A 21,602-nucleotide genomic window follows, 5' to 3' on the forward strand; every position below is an offset into this window, starting at 1 on the left:
CCTTAAATTAGGTCTGGTAGTCAACTTACCTCCCAACCCAGAAGCCTGTTTTGGCAGTTTCTGCCTGCGAACTCAGGAATATATTGAGAGGATGATGGAGCAATTTGCAAATAGGGAAGGTGAAGCATTAAAAAAAAAAGTATAACCATTGCTAATGTTTACAAGAAAAAACCCACAAGCTTTAATAAGTGATCCTCATGTATAACAACAGAAAGAATCAGGATGTTTGGAGCTAATGTTGTTTGAATGTCTTATCAGAAGGTGAAATATAGTTAAAGAAATTATCTATAGGTCAAATCCTCCAGGAAGAAGAATGTGCTAAATACATTTAAAGAGACAGAACCAGACATGAGTGAGCCAGGAAGAGGAAGGGGTATGCAGAGAGCCTGTGCAGGCCTTTTGCCATGGAGTTATATTTTTTAGCTTTTCTCCTCACACAATCACAGAACGGGAGGCTGTGGGTGTGCTGGATGGATATAGGAAGTAAATCAGTTTTGCAGAAAGAAAAGCTCCAGCAGGTATAGGCAGAGAACGACAGGACAACGGGCTATAGCAACACTAGTCCAGCTGCTTAGGATCTTCACCACCTGCCTCCGAGTTTTGGGGTGGGAGGAGAGTGGAGGATTCTGTCCTCCAAACCCTCACACTGAGGTATTTCTTGGGTATGCTTGGCCAGCACAGGGAGATTAGGATTTCTCGCTACCTCAGCAGTAAGCTTCAACTGGATGAGAGTGACACTGAAACACAAACTATGCCAGAAAAAGCCTGGAATTCATTATCATGAACTAATAATTCTGAATCAAAGCAAACACAATAAACCCCTCTGTGTTAATTCATAAAGAGCAAAACAAAACAGAAATTTTAATGAAATACTTGAAGCTCAGCTATTTCATGGCATCTGCCTGTAGTATTTCAATACATATTTATGAATCACCACAAACACCACAACAAAGACTACCATGCTTTTTTCCATTTAAAACTAATCTTTCAAAAAGTCCCTCTTTTAGATTCAAGAACTGTGGCTGGTTAGTGAAAGCAGGAATCCTGTACTTGAGAGAGATAAATCAGACTCTGACAAGCCTCAAGTGTTCAACTTGAAAATTAAGTATTTTTGCTGTTAAAGTGAAGTATGTGTGTACACACATTTCAAAAACCAAGTAAGATTTAGTTTGTAGGAAAGTACAGCCCAGGAGAATGAAGTCACTGTTTTCCATAGAATAGGTTTGGCACAGTCAACAGCCCTGCAGACTTCCTTATGTAGCCTGACTAACACGCTTTTGCTCCTGACACGCAGGGAGTGTAGCGAGGATAGTTTGGAATCCGTGCTTCTTCAACTCATGACCTCTCTGAATTGGTTTTGTGATATGGACATCTATCCAGGAAGAACTGGTCTGAGATCAGCCTGTTTCTCATAGCACCTCCAGTAGCCATTCGCAGGTAATGTACTACCAATGTACTACCAATCAGATGGTTCTGATTTTTAACAGGGTTACCAGATGGTTGAAACAAAAATACCAACCCCATCCCCACTCCCCCAAAAAAACCAAAAACAAACCCAACACTGGGAAAAAATTCTGTTGAAGGAGAAAAAAAAAGGACTCCAAGACTTAAGAAAAAATAAAAATAAAACAACATGTCCCCTTTAAGAGCTAGGAACAGGGAAATGCTTCCCCTTGATCAGCAGCCATTTTGTGCCAGCAGCCTTGTGGAACCAGGTAAGCATGGGGGCTGGGGTCGGGGGGCTTAGGGTTTGGCGAACCAGGGGGATGCCGGGCGCTGAGTGTTTGTAGGGTTGCCAGGTGCCCGGCATTTTCGCCTCCTGGCTGGGGAGGAGGTGTCTGGTATTCTCTGAATTTTTTTTTTACCGGACAGGAGGTGAAAATATGGGACTGCCCGGGTGAATACCGGACACCTGGCAACCCTATTTTTTAAAGCTATTACCAGTCTTAGCCAGATTTATGCCAGTTATCTAGGCAGTGATTCTCAAGCTTCTCTGTATCAGGACTCTCCTCGTCCCATCAAACCAGGATTTAGTTGGGACCGTCCTCCCAAATACCAGTATGGGAAAAGCAGTCTGGTTGGTTGCAACCCCCTGGCATCTATTCATGAATCTGCCTCATGTTGAGAACCCATGACCTAGATGTGAAATGCTCAGTCCTATCTACTCTGATGATTAGTCCAACTGAAGGTCTTTCTCATACTCGCCTTTTCATGGTATGCAACAATGTAGAATTCACATTACATATGACTGAATGGGGGCTTGTTTTTTACTCCCTATCATCAATACAGTCCTTTTACTACAGCTGGGTGCAGTGGGGGTGAAAAGGTCACAAATGCTGGCTTGGCACTAGTCAAGAGCTTCCCTCACCGTAGGAGAATTCTCAGCTCCTAAGAACCAGTTGCTTCCCAGCTCATTTGTGGCGCCAGAGCTATAAACACCAGCTTCCCCCCTAGCCAGCAAGTGCTTGACATCCTACCTGCCCAAGCACCCAACGCCACTCCCTCTTCTCCCAAGCTAGTCCCACCTCTTCCTGCCCCCCCTTCTCCACCCACCCATTCCCAAGCTCCTGCCCTGCCTCTTCCTGTTCTTGCTCCACTCCAGGCCCTGCCCCCACTCCACCTCTTCCCCAAACTACAATCCTTATCCCGCCTCACTTCTTCCTCCTCCTCCTCCCTTCCGGAGCCTCCAAAATATCCTGAGACAGCTGTTTGTAGCTGGTGGTAAGGGCTGGGAGGAAAGTGAAGGAGTTGATGAACAGGGCCGCTGGGGGGTGAGAGGTGATGGTGGGAGAGGGAGGAACTTGGCTGCTGAGCACCTGCTAATTTTTCTCCATGGGCACTTCAACACTAGAGCCCCCATGAAGTCAACAACTATGACCAGAGCAGCTCCAAAAGCTTGGTCTACACTAATGAGGTAAGTCAAGCTAAGTTATGTTATATAATTTATATAACTTAAGTTATTTAAGTTAACATATTATATTGACTTACAGTGGTGTCTACACCATGCCATGTCAATGGGAGATGCTCTCCTATCAACATAGCTTCCACTTCTCAGGTAGTGGAGTACTGAAGTCAACGGGAGAAAACCTTCTCCCATCAATTTATGTCTTGCTAAATCCATGCCTGCTTTGATTGCAGCAACGCCAATTTAGTCCACAGTGAAGAAAAGCCCAAAGGAGCCAAATGCACATCAAGTACTCTGTTGCTTGACTAAACATTCTTACCATCTAATCTTGACCAGAGGCAGCAACCATAGGAGCATTAGTGTAGATTAGAATACTAGTGGCCACTAGTGCCTTATTCCTCGATCAGGGTTTAAATTGCTATGATTACTAGTGGTTTATTGACGATAAGGCTCTCATTGGCAGAATAGCCACAATGGAAAAGGGCTAGATGGTGTTAGGGATGAGTATCGTCCCCTAAATCACAAAACCTGCTTCCTAGCTTCCGCCTGAGGTCCCACCAGTAACTGACCAGATGATCCACTATTAGTTATCTTAGACTGTAATTTTTGTCAAATCCAAGTATGGCTATAGCCAGACATCTAACAAACATGTTTCATCCATGAGATTGAAACTTCCCCTCCATCCCAGAGAGTTTACAATTGCCTATAATCATCAGTCCATCTGGATTTGTATGCATGTCCAGTGCGTATTTCTGTAATCCCACGATCATGCTCTATAAAGTGACTGGAATGCATATTTTATATATATAACCTTGCTGGAGTGCCCCCCATGCTCATTTCCTTAATCTTATCACTTTCCATTGGTTACTTGGACTAGGATATGATAGAAAAAAAATAATCCAAACAGTTCTTTCACTACATTTTTGTCTATAAAGTTTTCATGAATATTCTCATTCATCTGTGAACATTAACTCCATCTCCTCTACTTGTACCTTTATCTTTGTTGAAGGATAGCTTTGGAGTATATATCCAGGATAGGCTGTTATTGCAAGGTAGCCTATGACATAAGGTCACAAACCATAAGAGGCTAGCTTCTACCACTTTTGGACATGCAAGTTTAGTCTGTGTTCTTTTTACTCACTCAGACTCTCTTGCCACTACCCAGTCAAAGCAATATATTGAATTATTTTTCCCCAGCCTAAAATATGTTATTTTAGTGCATGTGAAAAATGTCAGAAGCTAAAGTCCTATTTACTTACAGCACATACAAAAGCAGTTCAACCTTCTCCACACTGATTTACCTGACATGCAGAGATTGCCTCTAGAGATGAGGAAGTGCATCACAGCAGGATCTTTGATTATATGCTTGTGCAGGGCCAAGTATACTGGGGCTCTGATACTGGGAGAGAAAATGACAATGTAGATGGGAGACACATGCAAGTCAACCATGGAGATTCAAATTTCAGATAGTCTTAGATTCTACATGGTTACCATGCCTACCAGGTGAATCAGGGACAACATAATCACCCAGATGCGAATATTGATGTTAACCTTTTTTCAGCTGTACAAATTTATACACTGGTAGTAAACCAGCTGTTATTCTATAGAAGAACACAGCCTAGGCTAAGTTCGGGCTGAAGCAACTCAATACAGAAAAGTAACGATTGGTTTTATTGCTACAACCACCAAGTTTGAGGGTGCTGAGAAAAACAACAGTGCAAAGCAGATGAGAGTCATTATCAAAGCTGCAAAACAGATGGCAGGCCCAGTTTTAAAATGTGGGCATCCTTTTATCTCTTTTGGACTAGGGACGTGAAGGACTAGTCGACTATCTGATAAGCAAATGCTTATTGGATAGTTGACAAGCTTGTCAACTAGTCGCTTCCCCCCCTTTGCTGCCTCTATCAGAAAGAGGCACCAAGGCGGGAGGGGGGGAGGAAGGAGGAGGTACTTCAATGTGGCAGCACCATGTGGAGCCTGGGGCCAGACCCTAGGCTCCATGAAGCACTGCCGCTTTGAAACGCAGCTGTGGGAGCCCAGTATCAGGCTCCTTCTGGCATTTCAAAGCAGCAATGCTGCATGGAGCCTGGAGTCAGCTAGGGATTCCCCCACTGACCCCGGGGTCCGTGTGGCACTCCCACTTTGAAAGGCCACGGGGAACCCAGCATCAGGCTCCTCCCAGTATTTCAAAGTGGCAGCACCGTGTGGAGCCTGGGATCAGTAGGGAGTCCCCAGCTGACCCGAGGCTCCACGTGGCACTTTCAACTTTAAAGTGTAGCAACAGCCCTAGGGCTGTTTCTACATGTCAAAGGCAGAGGCGCCCTATCAATTAGGGTGATATTCATCTACTATTCTATTAGTCAATTACCCGCAATTTAACATCCCTATTTTGGACAGGAAATCCAAATGCAACTACATTAAATATACCTAAGTATCAACAAGAACATCCAAATATACTGAAGTACCTCTTATATGAAAATTAAGTGTGTTCAAAGACAAGACAAATTCAAAGATGGCTCCATTTATGTCTACAGTACATAGCAGCCTACTCTGAATAGTCCGTTATAATACTTCCAATTGTCTTAAGTGCTTTTAAAATCAAATGTAATAGTAGTATATGTTACTTCATCTTTCTTTGTAAAAGAATGGGGCTTCAACTAAGAAATAATTTGCTCAATAAGGAAATTAAGATGTGGCATTGGGAAATAGACTGTTAAGGACTGAGCTATGATCTGAGGACTTACATATTTGGTGTCTGTACTTTGTTTGCCCCTGCCTTATAAATATCTTCATGTAAAAGCTTACATAGCAGACAGTGGCAGAATTATTTGTCCAAATTAGATCGGACTTGCATTCTAGTTCCTTCCACGCTTAAAAAAAACTCGGTCGGTCTTCTCCAGCTGAACCTATGAATTGTTTATGCTTAACAGGCATTGCAGACATTTGTAAACTGTTACATTGTCACTTAACACCTATTCTTAGGAGATATGCTGCCAGCTTTTCACTGTATGATGTCAGATTGTTAAAGCCACCCGAATACAAAGTGATCTTCAAGAAGCCATCTATTACCCAGAAAGCCTTAGGGCAGGGGTGTCCAAACTTTTTTCAAAGAGGGCCAAATTTGATGAAGTGAACATGCGTGAGGGCCGACCATTTTGCCTGACATTCTTTGAACCATTAAAATTAAATGCAAATTAACTATTTTATGCAAAGTTTATTGCAAACGGCAAACGACATAACACCAACTATACATGTTGTGTCCAAATATATTTATAACTGATTTAGACCAACTGACATTAACTGAGATTTTACAATGTATTCATCTCAATTGAAAAAAAAACTTGCCTACACTAATGTGAAGGGTGAAACTGAGATCTGGACTGCAGTACATAGGCTAGGTCTGGTTCAAAGGCAGTCCCTGATCTCAGCAGCTGCGGAGTCCGTCCCTGCACTCTCAGCCCCAAGGTAGAGGGCTTGCAGGGTCAGAGGCGGGCGGAGAGCGCAGGGCATGCTGGCCTCACGGCGGCCCGGGGGCAGGGCGAACCCGTAGCCAAGCGGGGGAGCAGGGCTGTGGACGTGCCCTACATGGTGGACTTTAGGACCGCAGCGGCCGCCATGGACGGCGGCAGCACGGCCGGAAGCGGCGCCAGTCAGAGGAGCGCCGGGGAGCCAGGAGAGGGGGAGGAAGCAGGGCTGTCCCTGCACTCTCAGCCCCAAAGCGGAGTGCAGGGGCAGGGTTTGGGACCGCGGCGGCGGCGGCCCGAAGCGGCGTGCTGAGCGCGCCAGTTAAAAAAAGCACCGGGGAGCCAGGAGAAGCGGGGGGCCGTATTAAATCCGACCGCGGGCCGCATTTGGCCCGCGGGCCGGACTTTGGACATGCCTGCCTTAGGGGCATCATGCTACAAGGAGAAGGAAGAGATCAGACAATTTTTTTAAGCTGTTGATCTGGTTTGTTTTGGCAAAAGAAGGTAAGAAAGCCCAAGAACGACTCCCTTTAAAAAAGAACCTTCACTTGGACTTGATATATTTTATTCCCAGAAGAGAATGTGGGGTTTTACAGAGTTGTGGTAGTAGGGTGTGTGCGCTGAAGGTAGGAAGTTGGCACAACAGTTACCTGATTCATCTATAATAGTAGCAACACCCCTAAACAGGGCAATGGGAAAACTTTGCATTACTGGGAGAGAATGAAGATTGGTGCTTTACTGGGGGTTATGTATGCGAGCTTTGCCCTGGAAGAAATATGAAAAACTTTAAATTAACTTTACAATATTGCTAGTAGTTAAAAGACAGAGATCCTCCTGCTGGCCTCTGTGCACACTCACAAGCACAAACTATAGAATTTCTCAGGCAAATTATTTGCACATGTATACTATTAGATTTACTGACAAACCTGTACACAGAAAAAGGACCTTAAGGTAAAGACATTTTTTCACAAGTAATAGTGTGGAAAACGACCCGTGTAAAAATAGCACACACAAGCACCTGATGTGTAAAAATAGAGCCAGGTTGGAGTTACTTTGAAGTGCAGTGGAGGATTTGAAATCATTCTGTAGTGATCACAGGAGATGAAAATGCCAAAGTCTAAAAAGACCAGCATGGCTAAAACTGAGGAATTTAATATGACCTATAACGAACAGGTGATTAGCGCAATTTGAAACTTATATGTCCAAAACCAGGCTGTTCCTGTGCAGCAATAGCTAAAATAGAAGGAATCAGTGTCTTGGTTTGAATAATGAATTTACAACATCAACACTCTCAAAGCATTTTTCCCTTCCATAACTATTGTTGGTTGTGGATCTCATCAAGGAGGTAGTTTAAGACATATTTTATTCAGGATAGCAGTTATACTATGCAGTTATGAACAAGTTTTAATAAACTACTACATTGAAATAACTGTTTATATTAAGAATGCACAACACAAAACAATTTATTCTATTTCCAGTCATTTGTGTATATAAAACATTTGAAGTATGAAATCTTATTTGAACAACACTCATGCAGCTCAGAATGCTTTTACAATTAATTTTCACAACATTCCTCTGACGCAGGTATTATTCCCAATTTTAGAAATGGGAACAGAGATGTTAAAGCAGGAATTTCAAACATGCTCACTATTGGATCAATTATGCTCCCACTGAAATCAACAGGAATTTTAGAATTGACTTAAATAGGAGCAGACTTAAGCCAACCAAAATTGAGAGTTAAAGGCTAAGTCGGACTACAAAGAAAAGTTGGAAAAAGATGCGATCTGCAATTTGTGTATCTTTTTCTGACTTTTCTTTCAAAAGAGGCTTTTCCGAAATTTGACGTGTCTACACAGCTCCAAATTTTGGAAAAAACTGCTCTTTCGAACCATCCCTTCTTCCTCATAAAATAAAGTTTACAGGGATGGCGAAAGAACGTGTCCGCTTTTTCGGAAATTTCTGAAAAAGTGGACGTGTTCTTTGGGCGTGGCATTGCTTTTCTGAGATACCTTTGATATCCCGGTAAAGTGCTGCAGTCTAAACGTAGCCTAATGACTTGTTCAGGGTCTGGACAGCGAGAAAAAGTGAACAGGAATATAATTTAGGGTCGAGTCATCTGACTTCTAGACTATACAGCTTCTCATTTGCTTTATATAGAATTGAAGGCAGATGCTCATCCGATACATTTCTAGTTTGAATAATGTATCTTTGTTCTCAGAGTTTGAATATTCCCTCAACTAATGGCAAACCGTATGAGAAATTAAATAGATGGTCAGAAGACATGCCAAGTAAGTTAATTTTTCAATTTCTTACAGCAGAAAACAAATGCTATAATATGATGTAGAGAATTTTTTTATTTTTCCATTAAAGACAAGCTGCAATATCTACGGACTTGGTTCACGATTGCCAACTAGAAATAAAATCCAAGATAGATAAATAATTCCTATCTGGCATATGCAAAGATGGGAATGCTATGAATAAGCAGCAGAACAGGAAAACTGAGGCTATTTTATTTGTCACGTATATTTGCATGAATTTTAGATCTGTAATTTGCATGACATGTCCTTGAGTGAGCACGTGGATCATGTACAGTGAGACAAATAAAAAGGTACCTGAGCCAGTTTCCAAGGGCTGATAAAACAAGCAGCAAAACACCCCAGTAGCCTCCAACCATGGAACTTAGCATTTATCAGAAAGAGATTTTATTAGTCTAATTTTCTGCTGTGGTTTCTGCCTTCCTATGTACTTAGCCTCCCTTTAATTAGGATGTCCATTGTATTTGGATTACATTTCCTGGATACTGTATATGGAACTTGGTAAAAGCAATTAGTCTTGGCATCCTTTCAAAAAACAAAAAAGCCATCACATTATTCCGAAACTTTGATGACAGTGCTAGCTCAGCACAATTGGACAGAAAATGGCCAGTGGTTTGATAGCAATGGGGCACAGTGGATAGAGCTCTGAAGTAAGACTCAGAAAACCAAGATTATATTTTCAGCTCTACCACTGGCCTGTGGGTGACAGTGGGCAAGTCCCTTTCCTTCTCTTCCTTAGTCTCCTCTACCGCATTTATAAAATGAAGATAATGATACTCACCTCCTTTGTTAAAATGCTTTGAGATCTATGGAGGAAAGATGCTACAAGGCTAAGCTATTATTCTGTTTGTGGAATAAATCTACATTCCTGGTAATCACAGTGTTTCCATTCATCATAGTGTAAACTGTCACTCTGAGGCTGGATCCAGAAAACTCCCAGGAGGGGCAACATTAAGTAGGAAATTCCATGAGTTTGTAAGGTTTAGTTCCTGACTTATCCCATCAAATAGTAGGGGATTGTCAACGCCTATGGGACCCTGTATTACAGAGCTGTCTAGAGATAAAGGAAAGACCCTGTGCCTACTCCCCTCTCATCACACAGGTGAAGACAATTTCACTAGGAACCATGCCATCTCCCTGCCTATAAGTGAGCCATCTCCAAATGGGAGAGAAAGTTCACAATAAACTGTGTCACAGTTAATGTGGCCAGGATCAGCATAAATTCTAATAGGATCTTCTCTCCCCCATACTGCAAAGGATGGTCACGGGATGGCAGCATAAGTACAACTGCTTTCCTGGTCCAAACACTTTATGGTAAGAAGGCATCAGCCAAGTAGTGTTTACAGGAAGGGCCTTTGTCAAAATAATTGACATCCCACTATAACAGCTATTTTCTTTTCATCTCCAGTACATTCATCCATTTTATGCTGCATGAGATGGTGGTGACTGTGCATCTCCCAGGCCTCAAGTAACACGGTAATATAGAATAATTCATTTGCACAAGGCAGCAAAGCGCTTAAAAGAAATATTAAAGAGAAAACATACAATCTGAAGAAGTGGGTTGTGCCCACAAAAGCTCATACCATCATATACATTTTTTGTTAGTCTCTAAGGTGCTGTAGGACCATTCATTAAGTTTTTTTGGTTATAGACTAACATGACTACCCCTCTGAAACTTTTGAATCTGCAACAGATCATGTAAAATTTTGTGCCACAGCAACCTCTAGTGGATGACACAGTAATTATATGAACTAAATACGATAATGCCATTCGTATCACAGAGAATATCTTGTTTTAGCGGATTGACCCAATTCAAGACTGTGCTGGCAAAATAATTTATAAATGAAAACCCTGATCCTTAGACAACAATTAGTAAAATACCATAGACCCTATTATGGCAGTCTCAGATATCTTCACTGATTACATTTTTAGTGACATCAGTTGCAATACATCAAGTGCATGAAGTCAATGCAAGTAAAAGTTTGATGATAAAATAATTAAACGCTAAAAACAAGTGATTCCAAGACAAAATATTTATTGTACTAAGTTTCCAAAGAGGTATCCATTTTCAGTCCTTAAACAATACAGTAGATATGCAATGGGATAGTTAGATACTATTAGAAAACTGCATGTACTTCCCCTAGTGATTTTTGTTCGTAAGTTAGTAAAGAACGATACAAATATAGGACCTGATCCTGAAAAAAAAAAAAAAAAAAAAAACTTACTATTGGACAGAGTGTTTTCAATGAGATTACGCCCACTAGCAAGTAAAAGAGTGTTTATTGACTGGGTCCTAATCATTTAGTGCTGGTATATATATATATATCAAAGTATCATAATTAGTAGTAAATATTAATGAAAATAACAAGCCAAAAGTTGAAGCAACAATAAAATATCAAGTAGAAATGGTGTTATAATAAACATCTTCAGAAATAAAAACAAAATAAATTCCTTAATTGTAGAGGGTTTGCGTTTTATTGGGAGAAAAAAAGTGAGCAGAGTTATAGATATGAGAAAATAATTCAATAAACAAACCTTTCTCTGGCTCTGTCACTGACTGGGTTTACATCAAAATCAACTCCTTGGCTATGTCTAGACTGGCATGATTTTCCGGAAATGCTTTTAATGGAAAAGTTTTCTGTTAAAAGCATATTCGGAAAAGCATGTCTAGATTGGCACGGACGCTTTTCTGCAAAAGCACTTTTTGCGGAAAAGCGTCCATGGCCAATCTAGACGTGCTTTTGCGCAAAAAAGCGCTGATAGCCATTTTCGCGATCGGGGCTTTTTTGCGCAAAACAAATCTCAGCTGTCTACACTGGCCCTTTTGCACAAAAGTTGTGTGCAAAAGGACTTTTGCCCGAACAGGAGCAGCATAGTATTTCTGCAAAAAGCACTGATTTCTTACAGTAGGATGTCACTATTTTTGCAGAAATTCAAGTGGCCAGCGTAGACAGCTGGCAAGTTTTTCCGGAAAAGCGGCTGATTTTCCAGAAAAACTGGCCAGTCTAGATACAGCCCTTATGTAGAAGAAAGAGCATGAACACAAACAAATAATAACCCCTCAGTCCTATACTATATATAATTAATCACTTTTAGCTTATATAGCCCTTTATGTATCTTACAAAACTGTATTATTTTACATACTATATGTAAAAATAAAATATAAGGCAAATCCATCAAACCTGGTGTTTTAATAGTATAATTTAGCATAAGTAAACCCATTTCAAGTTATGCTGTAATGGAGTGTATGCGTCATGTGTGCATTAATATATTAATGTTTCCATTAATTGTATTAATGTACTTTACATGGTCTGAACATGAATAATTTCTCATAGATCAGTTCCATTAGAGACTTTAATTTTCCAAATCCCACTGACACATGCATTTGAAACTAACCCCTGGCTATTTCTATTATTCAGCATCACGTTCAGAAAAATAAGGCAAAACATTCCCAGTAAAATGACCTTTTGTAGACATTCACATGTTCTTTTAAATATAATTTAAAACATAATTGTTAGTTTGGCATATGCAAAATGCTTTCCCTGTTCTGAAATATTTTTCTGTTTACATGAAGCTGCTTTGCTGCTCTCTTATTCCACAATAAAAAAAAAAATATCCAGAGCTATATAATGTGCTTTAAAGCAAGGGTGACTGGTACTCCTAGGCCTACAGTTCGACATCTTAAAGCTTCTAATTCAAAGCTCTTGGCTAGTTAAGGGTAGTGGTCAGTCCCCATCTTGCTCAAAGATTAGGACTGTGAATTCCAAATAGCCAGATACTTTTCTTATTAGCTCAGTAGTGACCTCTATCAATCTCTATACTAGTAGTTAGTGTTTCCTCTAAGTTGTGGGGCAGCACAGTTTCACAGGTGATTAATCAAGCCTGCCTAGTCAGCAGCTCAGAGGTCCATGCTGACAGACTGGATGGGCCTGATTAATCAACTGTGAAGCTGTGCTGCCACACAGCTTAGAGGGAACACTGCCAGTGATGGGCAATCTGCAGCCCATATGCAGCCCATCAGGTTGCGTGTGTGGCCCGAGGACATTTTGTTTACCATTGCCCATGTGCAGGGTTGTTAGATTCCGCTGGTTTCCGTGTCCGCAGTTTTTCTCCTAAAGTGACATGCATGTAAAGCAAAGGCACATTAAGTGAGGTGCATGCTGATTGCACACAACATTGACTGAGAGAGCCATGTACTCCTTCTGCATCCAACAATTACGCTGATACGGTTCAAGCGGCACACCCTGCAAATTCTAGGTACACAAGTGTAGTTAGCATAACTACCCTATCCCAGGAGACCATCTTGGTTATAACAGTCTTGTGGCCACTGAGATAAGGAGGCCATTCATATGGCCCACTCACCAGCCTAGTTTGCCCATCACTGCTCCAATACGAACCTTATTCCCCAGGTCTCACCTATGGGTTGTGCCTTCATGTGCTTAGCTGTACACCTGATCTTTAAGGCTAGATTCAATTTTTTCCTTTAATAGAATAAAATCATGGGCCAGAAAGATACATCCATCTCCTCCCCAAAAAGGTTCATAAAATGGAGATGTGCAATAGCAGCCTCAAATTAACATCCCCCATAATCTCCTTTAATCCATCCTTCCTTAAGATATCAGGGGGAGCTGAGAGGCAGCATGATCTCTGAGAAGCTTTTAGGCAGATTGGTTAGAAAGAGCTTGATCCAATCCCCATAGAAGTCTTTCAAATTAAAAAAAATGGGAACATTTTCAGTAGAAGCTGGATCGAGTCAAGAGACCAGCTGACACATCAGTCACTGGTAGGCACTGAAACGAATGCAATTAGCATAAAGGAGTACATTTCATTGGATAACAGACAACACAAACTTGAAACACTGGGGACTCCCTCAATGTGTGGTATGGAGCTATAGCGTACACTAGAATTGCATGGCAGTTGTGTGGTGGCTACCACAAAAATGGGCCTAAAACAAAATGAATGGAATCACAGGTACAGCACATGGATGAACCACAGGGCCTCAGTGCTAGTTGTCTATGCTGGTAAAATCCTCCCTGGTTGTCTTTCCTAACAGAATTCTAGAACAGCTTAATACCTGGAAACAGTGGGAGAAAGATATAAAACCAGAAATATAAAAAAATCAAGCAGAAAGGGATAAAAATGGAGGGAGAGGTAATATACTCTTTTTACAGGTTAGACTTAAAGAATTAAACACCCTTTAAAATAGATTTGAACTAGTCTGATATTTTGAGATGGTCTAAACATCATATGATATTGTTAAATACAGTTAGTAAAAATGCCATTCCACTACTCCCCTTCTTGAATGGCTGCTACAACTAGTTTTTCACTAATAGTGCTTAAACTAACGAATATCACCAAAAAGCATGCAAACATGTAGAAATCTGTGATGTGTATTACAGAATAAAATCAACTTCTGACAGACACAGTTTATGCTACTGGGGCTAATCAGGGCTCAAGCCAATTCCCAGTGAAGCCAATGGGATTCCTTCCATTGTGTCTAGCATGGACAGTGGGTGAAGGTAGGGCTGGGGGAGGCAAGCAACACTCTGCCCCCAGTACACCTACATTAGGTGTTCTGGGGACGGGGCCATGCCTGGCAATTTGGCAATACCTTCCCCTGCCTATGAACCTGCCCACCCCTGGTCTCTAGTGTGCACTGGATTGGGTCTTTAATATGAGAGGAATTTTAGAATGAAAGATTACTAAATATTGTTTGTCTTGTACTGTAGAAACACAAACAGAATGCAAACGTAGATAGAGATAGATAGATACAGACAAAGATAGATAGTGCAAGTTTTGAATTGTGTATCTTAAAAACATCTGCATTTTAGCTAGTAAAATGACAGCCACCAATCCAACACTACACTACCACTAAGTTGTGTAAAAAAAAAAAAACAACCTGTAGAAATTCATATACATTCATGTTGCTAAGGTTGCCTAATGTACAGATTCTTATGAAGCTTATTGTTACATCCACTTGAACCCAAATATGAATTTGAAAGGCAGAAGCTGCATTAGTACAATTGCACAATTCATTTCACATATGCTCTGGATGACTCTGAAGGCAGGATATCATGTCTTGGACAGGTTTCCCTTCATAGCAGATTTGATACACGGCAGTAAACAGTGGAAACCTAGAAAAAAAAGGAAAAAGCAACATAAGATTAGTCAATGTTTTGTTAGGTGGAGGAAAGAGTACCTGAGAATTTTTGATCTGAGGAAGTGGGTCTGGCCCACGAAAGCTCATCATCTAATAAACCATCTTGTTAGTCTTTAAAGTGCTACATTGTCCTGCATTTTGCTTCAGCTACCCCAGACTAACACGGCTACATTTCTATCACTGAGAATCAGTGTTTCTTTTAGAATTTACGGGGCACTTATATATATTCTACATATATCACCACAATGTAATACCTACATACATTTGTGAACTAAGTCAGGCCCTCAAAAGCCTACTCATAGTAAAGACATAATGGATCTTGCAACATCTGTTATGCCTAACCTGATAATTCACTTATTTCAGAATTTAAAAAAAAAATGCTTGCTGTCATCTTTTTGGCAATCATCTTATCACATGCTCAGTTACAAATAGAAAAGATCATAATTCTTTTTGAATAATGATCCAGTGTAAAAAAAGTATCACAATTTTTAAGAGTGCCTATTAAAAATCAGAGATCAAGATTTTCAATAGAAGAGCCTATAAAGTTAAGTATGGGTTTTAGGATCCTTAAAATAAATAAGTAAATAAAGGCTAGCTTCCCCCCCCCCCTTTTTTTTAAAGTTTCCCATGTTTTCAAAAATAAAACTTCCATGGATGTTACAGACAAAAATTAAAGACTATGAAAACAAAGATTTTAAAAAAAATCTAAATTGATGTTTTGGATTCCATTTAGCATGAACATTCAGCAGAGTCAATTTCACTTTCTAGTTCTCAAACACAAGGCTGCAATGTTTTTGTAGGAATATAAAATCTTAAGTTTGACCTAAAATTGACATCATATCATCTGTTTCTGTGTGACCATTATTAGAGATAGACACAAGACATACTGTACCCATATTAAATAAAAATGTGCTTCAAATGGGCACAGATATTGTAGTGCTGGTTATCAGGACATTCAGAGAAGTCAGTTGATTTAAGATGGGATCATTGCTCCAAACAACATTTTAATATTAATATTTCTGTCAGCACAACTCAGAAGCTTTTTACTGAAAAAATGGCAATGTTTAAGTTAATGGTGACAACAATATGCATACTCTTGTGTGGGATGTGCATCTGGAAACATTAAAGGGGTTAGTTCTGCAACTACCCTTCAGATGAAGAGTTTTATAGCCAAATGACACTGTAAATATACAGGCTGATCCTGAACAGTACACCTCCATTGAGTACCACTGACTTTTATGTGCCTCCACATGACAAAGAGCCATGCATCTGCACTGAAGTTTGTAAGACTGGCACCTAAATTTTACCGTTACTAGGCCTTCATCCCAATTTTAAAAATAATAATTTTGAAATAAGCATCAGAATATACTACTAATATATAATTTTAAAGCAAGTCTTGAATGTTAGATTAAAAAGACAATGCTCTTAAAAAAGGATCATTCAGCATCCAATAGGTATAATGGTGAGAATAAGAATGGGGTTCATGTATAACCTGCTGGAAATAGTTGATTAACAGGCACAGTCCAAGAATACTGACTATTTGACACACAAGTGTCCAAGAATGGCAGTGTCATCCAGCAAAAATTTGCATAAGTTTTAAGGTGAAGGATAAAGCAGAGGAGTAAACATCAGCCTACTTAATGTCAGCTCAATCCAAAAAACTGCTGTGTTCAGCTCTGTACTTGACAAATGGAAAGGCAGAAAAATAAAAAGTTACTGGAAGACGTTTAAGAGAGCAATACAAGCAATGAGTATTGCAAACAATTGTTCTAAACACTTTCCCCAACTGGCTTAATTACTACTGTGCGTATATTGCAGAGATAGGACCTGTGTTTTGTTTCTACAGCAAACACTGAAACATAAGAAAGCAGATTGTCAAGGGGAAAAAAACCCTATTTTAAAAACTGCCAACATTATTTTTAAGAGGGACTGCCAATCAAGAGACAAATCTGTTCATTTTTGTGATTTTGTCTCATTTAAAAAAAAGGAAGAGATGACGAAAACACATTTCAAGTCTTACTAACTACAGACTACATATGGCTTTAGGAATCATGCACATGTAGAACCTCCTGAATTAATGACATCAGGACAACCTTTGTTTTGTATCAGGAAATGCAAAGTTGGTTGGTTCTATTTTACAACAAACAAGGAAAGAGAACCACAATATCAAAGCTAAACATGCATGCTTTTGACCCTTCCATGTGATGAAAGCAATCACTACATACAGCTGATCCGTCAAACTGAATCTTAGTAACAAAGCTCCCTTTCTTTGGAGATAAACAACAAATGTCACCAGCAAGAAAGTTGATGGATGGTCTGTTAACAGAGTTTATTAAGAAGTTCAGCTTTTTATATTTTATTTTATTGTTTAGTTCCAATTCTGCAGTAAGTGCTCATTTAGATCTAAGTTATACATGAAACAAGCTGATGCAACAGGCTTGACAAATAAGTCTCTTGTTTATTAGCTTTGCTGTAAGAATTATAATCTTAGACAGATGGAAATATTTCTTTTTTGCATTAGGGAGTTCATTCTTCATTACACTCTAATAACATATCAGTGAGAATTAATGTGTCATGTACTGAAGAGAACGTGAAACAAAGTCCCTAAACTGCTCCAGAAGTACATTAACCAATTTTGCAGATAGGCTGCCAAGGTAGTTGTGAATATGGATTCAATGGTGGAATTTTGCCTCAGAAGTTTTCAGTTCCTCTGTCATTTGGCAAACACCTAAAACAATATACTAGATGATTTTGACTTCTGAAACTTATAAACACTGAGCTGCCATCCTTTATACAAGTCTTACAATTTTTGAATGTTATTTTATTTAAATGATTTGGAATAAGCACTATTAAGCTGTACAGCCAATGCAGGAACATTAGCATGGTTGCCTGAATAGGGTCAACCAGATATGCCCATGGTTGGGATGTGAATGACTAGTAAATGCTTATCAGATAGTCAACTAGTTGCTTCCCCGCCCCTAAGGCTATTGCTACACTTCAAAGGCAAAAGCGCTCTATTGACTAATCAAATAGTCGATGCAAAAATGCATCAACTATTCGATTATTCAATTACCCGATACTTAACATCCTCAGCGTATGGTACATTCCAGAGACTATAACCTGGACCAAGTATTTTTAAACAGATGCAACTTTTCTCTCATGGCCCAAACCTGAAAGGTGTTGAACACGATCAGTTCCTAATAAAATTGATGGTGGGAGGTGTAGGCACTCAGCATGCTATGAAACGTGCTGAACACCTCACAGGCTGAGGTTCTGAGCTCAGGAGTATCCTACACAACCCAGTCTGCCAATTTCAAAGAAATACCAAATTTGTCCTTATTTTTACTTTTATTAACCACAAATCATTTCTGAATTATAAGCAGCAGCAATTAATAGACTAATAGTTACCAGAACAATTATTGTAGGCAAGTCATCAAGAATGGCTATACAAAGAGCCAAAAAACCTAAATGCTTCCCTTATGAGAAACTCAAGATTATTCTAGGAAAAGATTAAAACAAAGCTAAAACTGGGCAAAGATTAATCAAATATACCACTATGCCTCATAGGCCATATCCCCTCAAGCACTTGCATGAATAGCCACATGCTCTTATCCACATTCTACCTCTGTGGCATGTTCTTCCACAGTGGTGGATTTAGGGCAGGGCGAGCAGGGCAGCTGCCCCGGGCTCTGCGCTTCCCGAGGCCCCGCGCATGCACCTTGGCATCACGGCGCATGCGCTGTGTCAAAGGGGGGGCCCCCTGCAAAATTTTGCTGCCCGGGGCCCCGCGGCGCTGCCCTGGGCCCAGCAGCACTCTCATCCGCCCCTGTTCTTCCACTAACTCCTGATTCCACAGAAGTCGAAGGGACTTCAAGGGATCTCCAACTTTTGCTTTTACACTCTTGAAACAGTCTTCATATGTTCAAAAAGTGAAAGTGTTAAAAAAAATGTAGGGCAAAAAAGAAAACCACCCCCTCTCCCAACAACGTGTCCCATGTCCTCTTACTTACTTATTCACCATTCCTTTCTGCTTCAGGATACGATAGACTTCTGCAGAAGTCTGTGGCCCCTGCAACTTCTGACCATTTAGCATTTCTTGCTCCAGTTCTTCAATTGACTTAATAGTATTTAAAAAAAAAAAAAAAAAGTTAATCATAGCAAGGTTTTTACCAGCCTAAGACACCATTTTGAATACAAGGGAGGTTAAGCAGCCCTGGTAAGGGTCTTCTACTGTGCTGATTGATCCCACTACTTCAGTATGGAAAGACAGCTCCAAAAGTTTGCCCAAATGACGGTGGTAGAACTAACATCTTAAATGAAAAGTCACTCCACATGAGTATTAAGATGCATGAAGAAGTTTTGATGGGAAAAATTGGCTAATGTCATGGCAGGATCTTAACACTTCCTCCAAAAGCAGTTTATGGTTTTCATAACAGTATTTTCCTACATGCTTTGTGTAAACTCAACCTTTCCCCTATTCCCTACCTCCAGTTCGCCTTCTCTTTGGAACTGCCTCATTCATTCTAGTTTTGCAACACTGTCTCTATGGTAACACACTAAAGGACAAAAGGAGAGACAAGACTGTATGTTAACCCATTACAATATGACTAGGATAACTATTCTCTCTTTTTTCTTCCTCCCCTCCATTTTTTTTCTCCTTCTCCCTCCCTCCCTCCTTCCCTTTATTTATTCTTGGACCTGGACTTCCAACACTCCGGTCATCTGAAGAAGTGGGCTGTGCCCACGAAAGCTCATGATACCATCTGTACGTTTTGCTAGTCTTTAAGGTGCTACTAGACTATTCGTTGTTTTTTAAGTTTTTACAATCACACAGAGAAGACAACAGGCCTTGGTACAATACCTTCCCAGTTTTAACAAATGCTTCAGCCACCCTCCGATTGCGGCCACCATAACACGTTGTGATCAGATCAGCAACTCCACAACTCTCCAGGAAAGTGGCAGTAGACACTTGTCCCTTGCAAAAGATTTTTGCAAATGCAATCATCTCCATTAGGCCAAGTCGAATAACAGCAGCTTTGGTATTATCACCACAGCGAAGGCCATCACAAAATCCAGCTCCTACTGCCACAATGTTCTAATGAGAGCAGAGAAACAATAGAAGGCAAATCAGATACTGCTTAGAGAACCTCTGAAGTAACAAAGGAAGAGAATGCAAGTGTTCTGTTAAGAACTGCATATACAAATATCTGCTCAGTTGCATTAGCCAGGTGGCTGGATTAGAGATACAAAAGCATAACATGAATGCAACATTAAAGTTGAAAATATTCTAAAGGAAGTAAAACAAAACAAAACTAAGGAGCTAAATTCAGCCAAGCTAATGGATGGAAGTTTTGACCACACACTTATGCACCAGTCAAAATGGGTGAGGCTATTATAACTTTCACAGCTAGAGCAATCATTGTGTGCTAAGGTGCATGTGTGGTCATTCCATTCACGGGAGGTGATCTTCCTGCTGCTAGAGTCTGCTGGTATTTCACTGACAGGTGCTAGATCATCTTCTCCATTACGAGGAGACTCCAACCTGGTTATCAGCTAGTTCTACCAGTTTTTTGGGCAGAGCTGAGCCCTTTCACCTCCCCAGAAGCAGAAGCTGTGGCCACCCTGCATTGCCACAATCTGTCCCCCTTTCTGTCACCTTTTACATCCCTGCTCCCTAATACAAGCACAGACTGCTGTTCTGGCCAAACTAGAGATATTTTCTGGGGACATATGTTATGAATGCATTTCCCAGGTGAGCTGATTACTTCTGATTCTACTGTCTTTTTTGGAAGACCACAGCGAAGCTTAATGTAGAAGGAATCAGTATTACTTTATGATGTTTCTGCATGACATTCTTCTTCCAGAACAGTATGTTCAGTCCTGAAATGAATGAAACTTTCCTTTAGGCTTCAACTACCGGTTTGCTTGACAGAGTCTGTTTTCGAGACTGTATGTCAATGAATGAGGGAAAGTTTGCCTCCAATTTCTGTTATTTTGGCTTTGTTTACACTCCCTACTTCAAAGCTGCTTAGCCCATGTAACCCACAATTTCACCCAGAATGCTTAAATTGTTTGATTTGTCTTTGTCAGAGACAAGAGGAGAACTAATAGTACAGGCAGTCCCCGGGTTACATACAAGATAGGGACTGTAGGTTTGTTCTTAAGTTGAATCTGTATGTAAGTTGGAACTGGCGTCCAGATTCAGCCACTGCTGAAACTGACCGCCAGTTCTGACTTACATTCAGATTCAACTTAAGAACCCCAAGTCAGCTGCTTCTGAAACTGATCAGCGGCTGATTCCAGGAAGCCCGGGGCAGAGCAACTCTGCCTCGGGCTTCCTGTAGTCAGCGCTGGTCAGTTTCAGCAGCGGCTGACTTGGGGACGCCTGGGGCAGAGCAGCTGGGGTGCTGCTGGGTTGCTCCAGTAGCGCTGCTCCTCGGCGCTACTGGACCAACCCAGCGGCACCCCAGCTGCTCTGCCCCAGGCGTCCTGATTCAGCCGCTGCTGAAACTGACCAGCAGCGGCTGAATCAGGACGCCTGGGGCAGAGCAGCTGGGGTGCTGCCGGGTTGGTCCAGTAGTGCCCAGAGCGGTGCTGTGGGACAAACCGGCAGCGCCCCAGCTGCTCTGCCCCAGGGTCCACAACAAAAGGCTGGTCTGCTGGGGGGAGGGCACACTAGCTGCGCCCCCCCTACCCAGCAGACCAGGGACACGGGGAGCAAAGCCGCAGCGGCAGCGGGTTCCCGCAGCGCCCCCCCC

The 21,602-nt window shown here is 41.0% G+C and overlaps 1 protein-coding gene and 1 long non-coding RNA gene across 3 annotated transcripts in view; one reads left to right on the forward strand and one right to left on the reverse strand.

Annotated features, from left to right (window-relative positions):
• The first annotated feature begins 1,748 nt into the window (after window positions 1-1,748).
• On the forward strand, window positions 1,749-19,710 carry LOC112547622 (uncharacterized). Its single transcript, XR_016348940.1, has 5 exons — window positions 1,749-2,914; window positions 5,888-6,873; window positions 8,588-8,657; window positions 10,093-10,160; window positions 19,573-19,710. It is a non-coding gene; the product is annotated as an uncharacterized LOC112547622 (long non-coding RNA).
• The window catches only part of GPD1L (glycerol-3-phosphate dehydrogenase 1 like), a 37,655-nt gene continuing 26,755 nt past the window's right edge, over window positions 10,703-21,602 (reverse strand). Inside the window, exons 6-8 of one of the 2 annotated variants that reach the window (XM_075921973.2) lie at window positions 19,706-19,939; window positions 18,855-18,961; window positions 10,703-14,818 (exon numbers count right to left, since the gene is read on the reverse strand). In XM_075921973.2, coding sequence (XP_075778088.1) covers window positions 14,722-14,818; window positions 18,855-18,961; window positions 19,706-19,939 — 438 coding nt within the window. In that variant the 3' untranslated portion in view covers window positions 10,703-14,721. Of the gene's footprint in view, window positions 14,819-18,854; window positions 18,962-19,329; window positions 19,401-19,705; window positions 19,940-21,602 lie in introns of those variants that run through there. The other variant, XM_089776614.1, reaches the window with a different exon arrangement.

Source organism: Pelodiscus sinensis, chromosome 2, assembly GCF_052426305.1.
Source record: "Pelodiscus sinensis isolate ZL-2025 chromosome 2, ASM5242630v1, whole genome shotgun sequence".
NCBI classification, from domain to species: Eukaryota; Metazoa; Chordata; order Testudines; family Trionychidae; genus Pelodiscus; species Pelodiscus sinensis.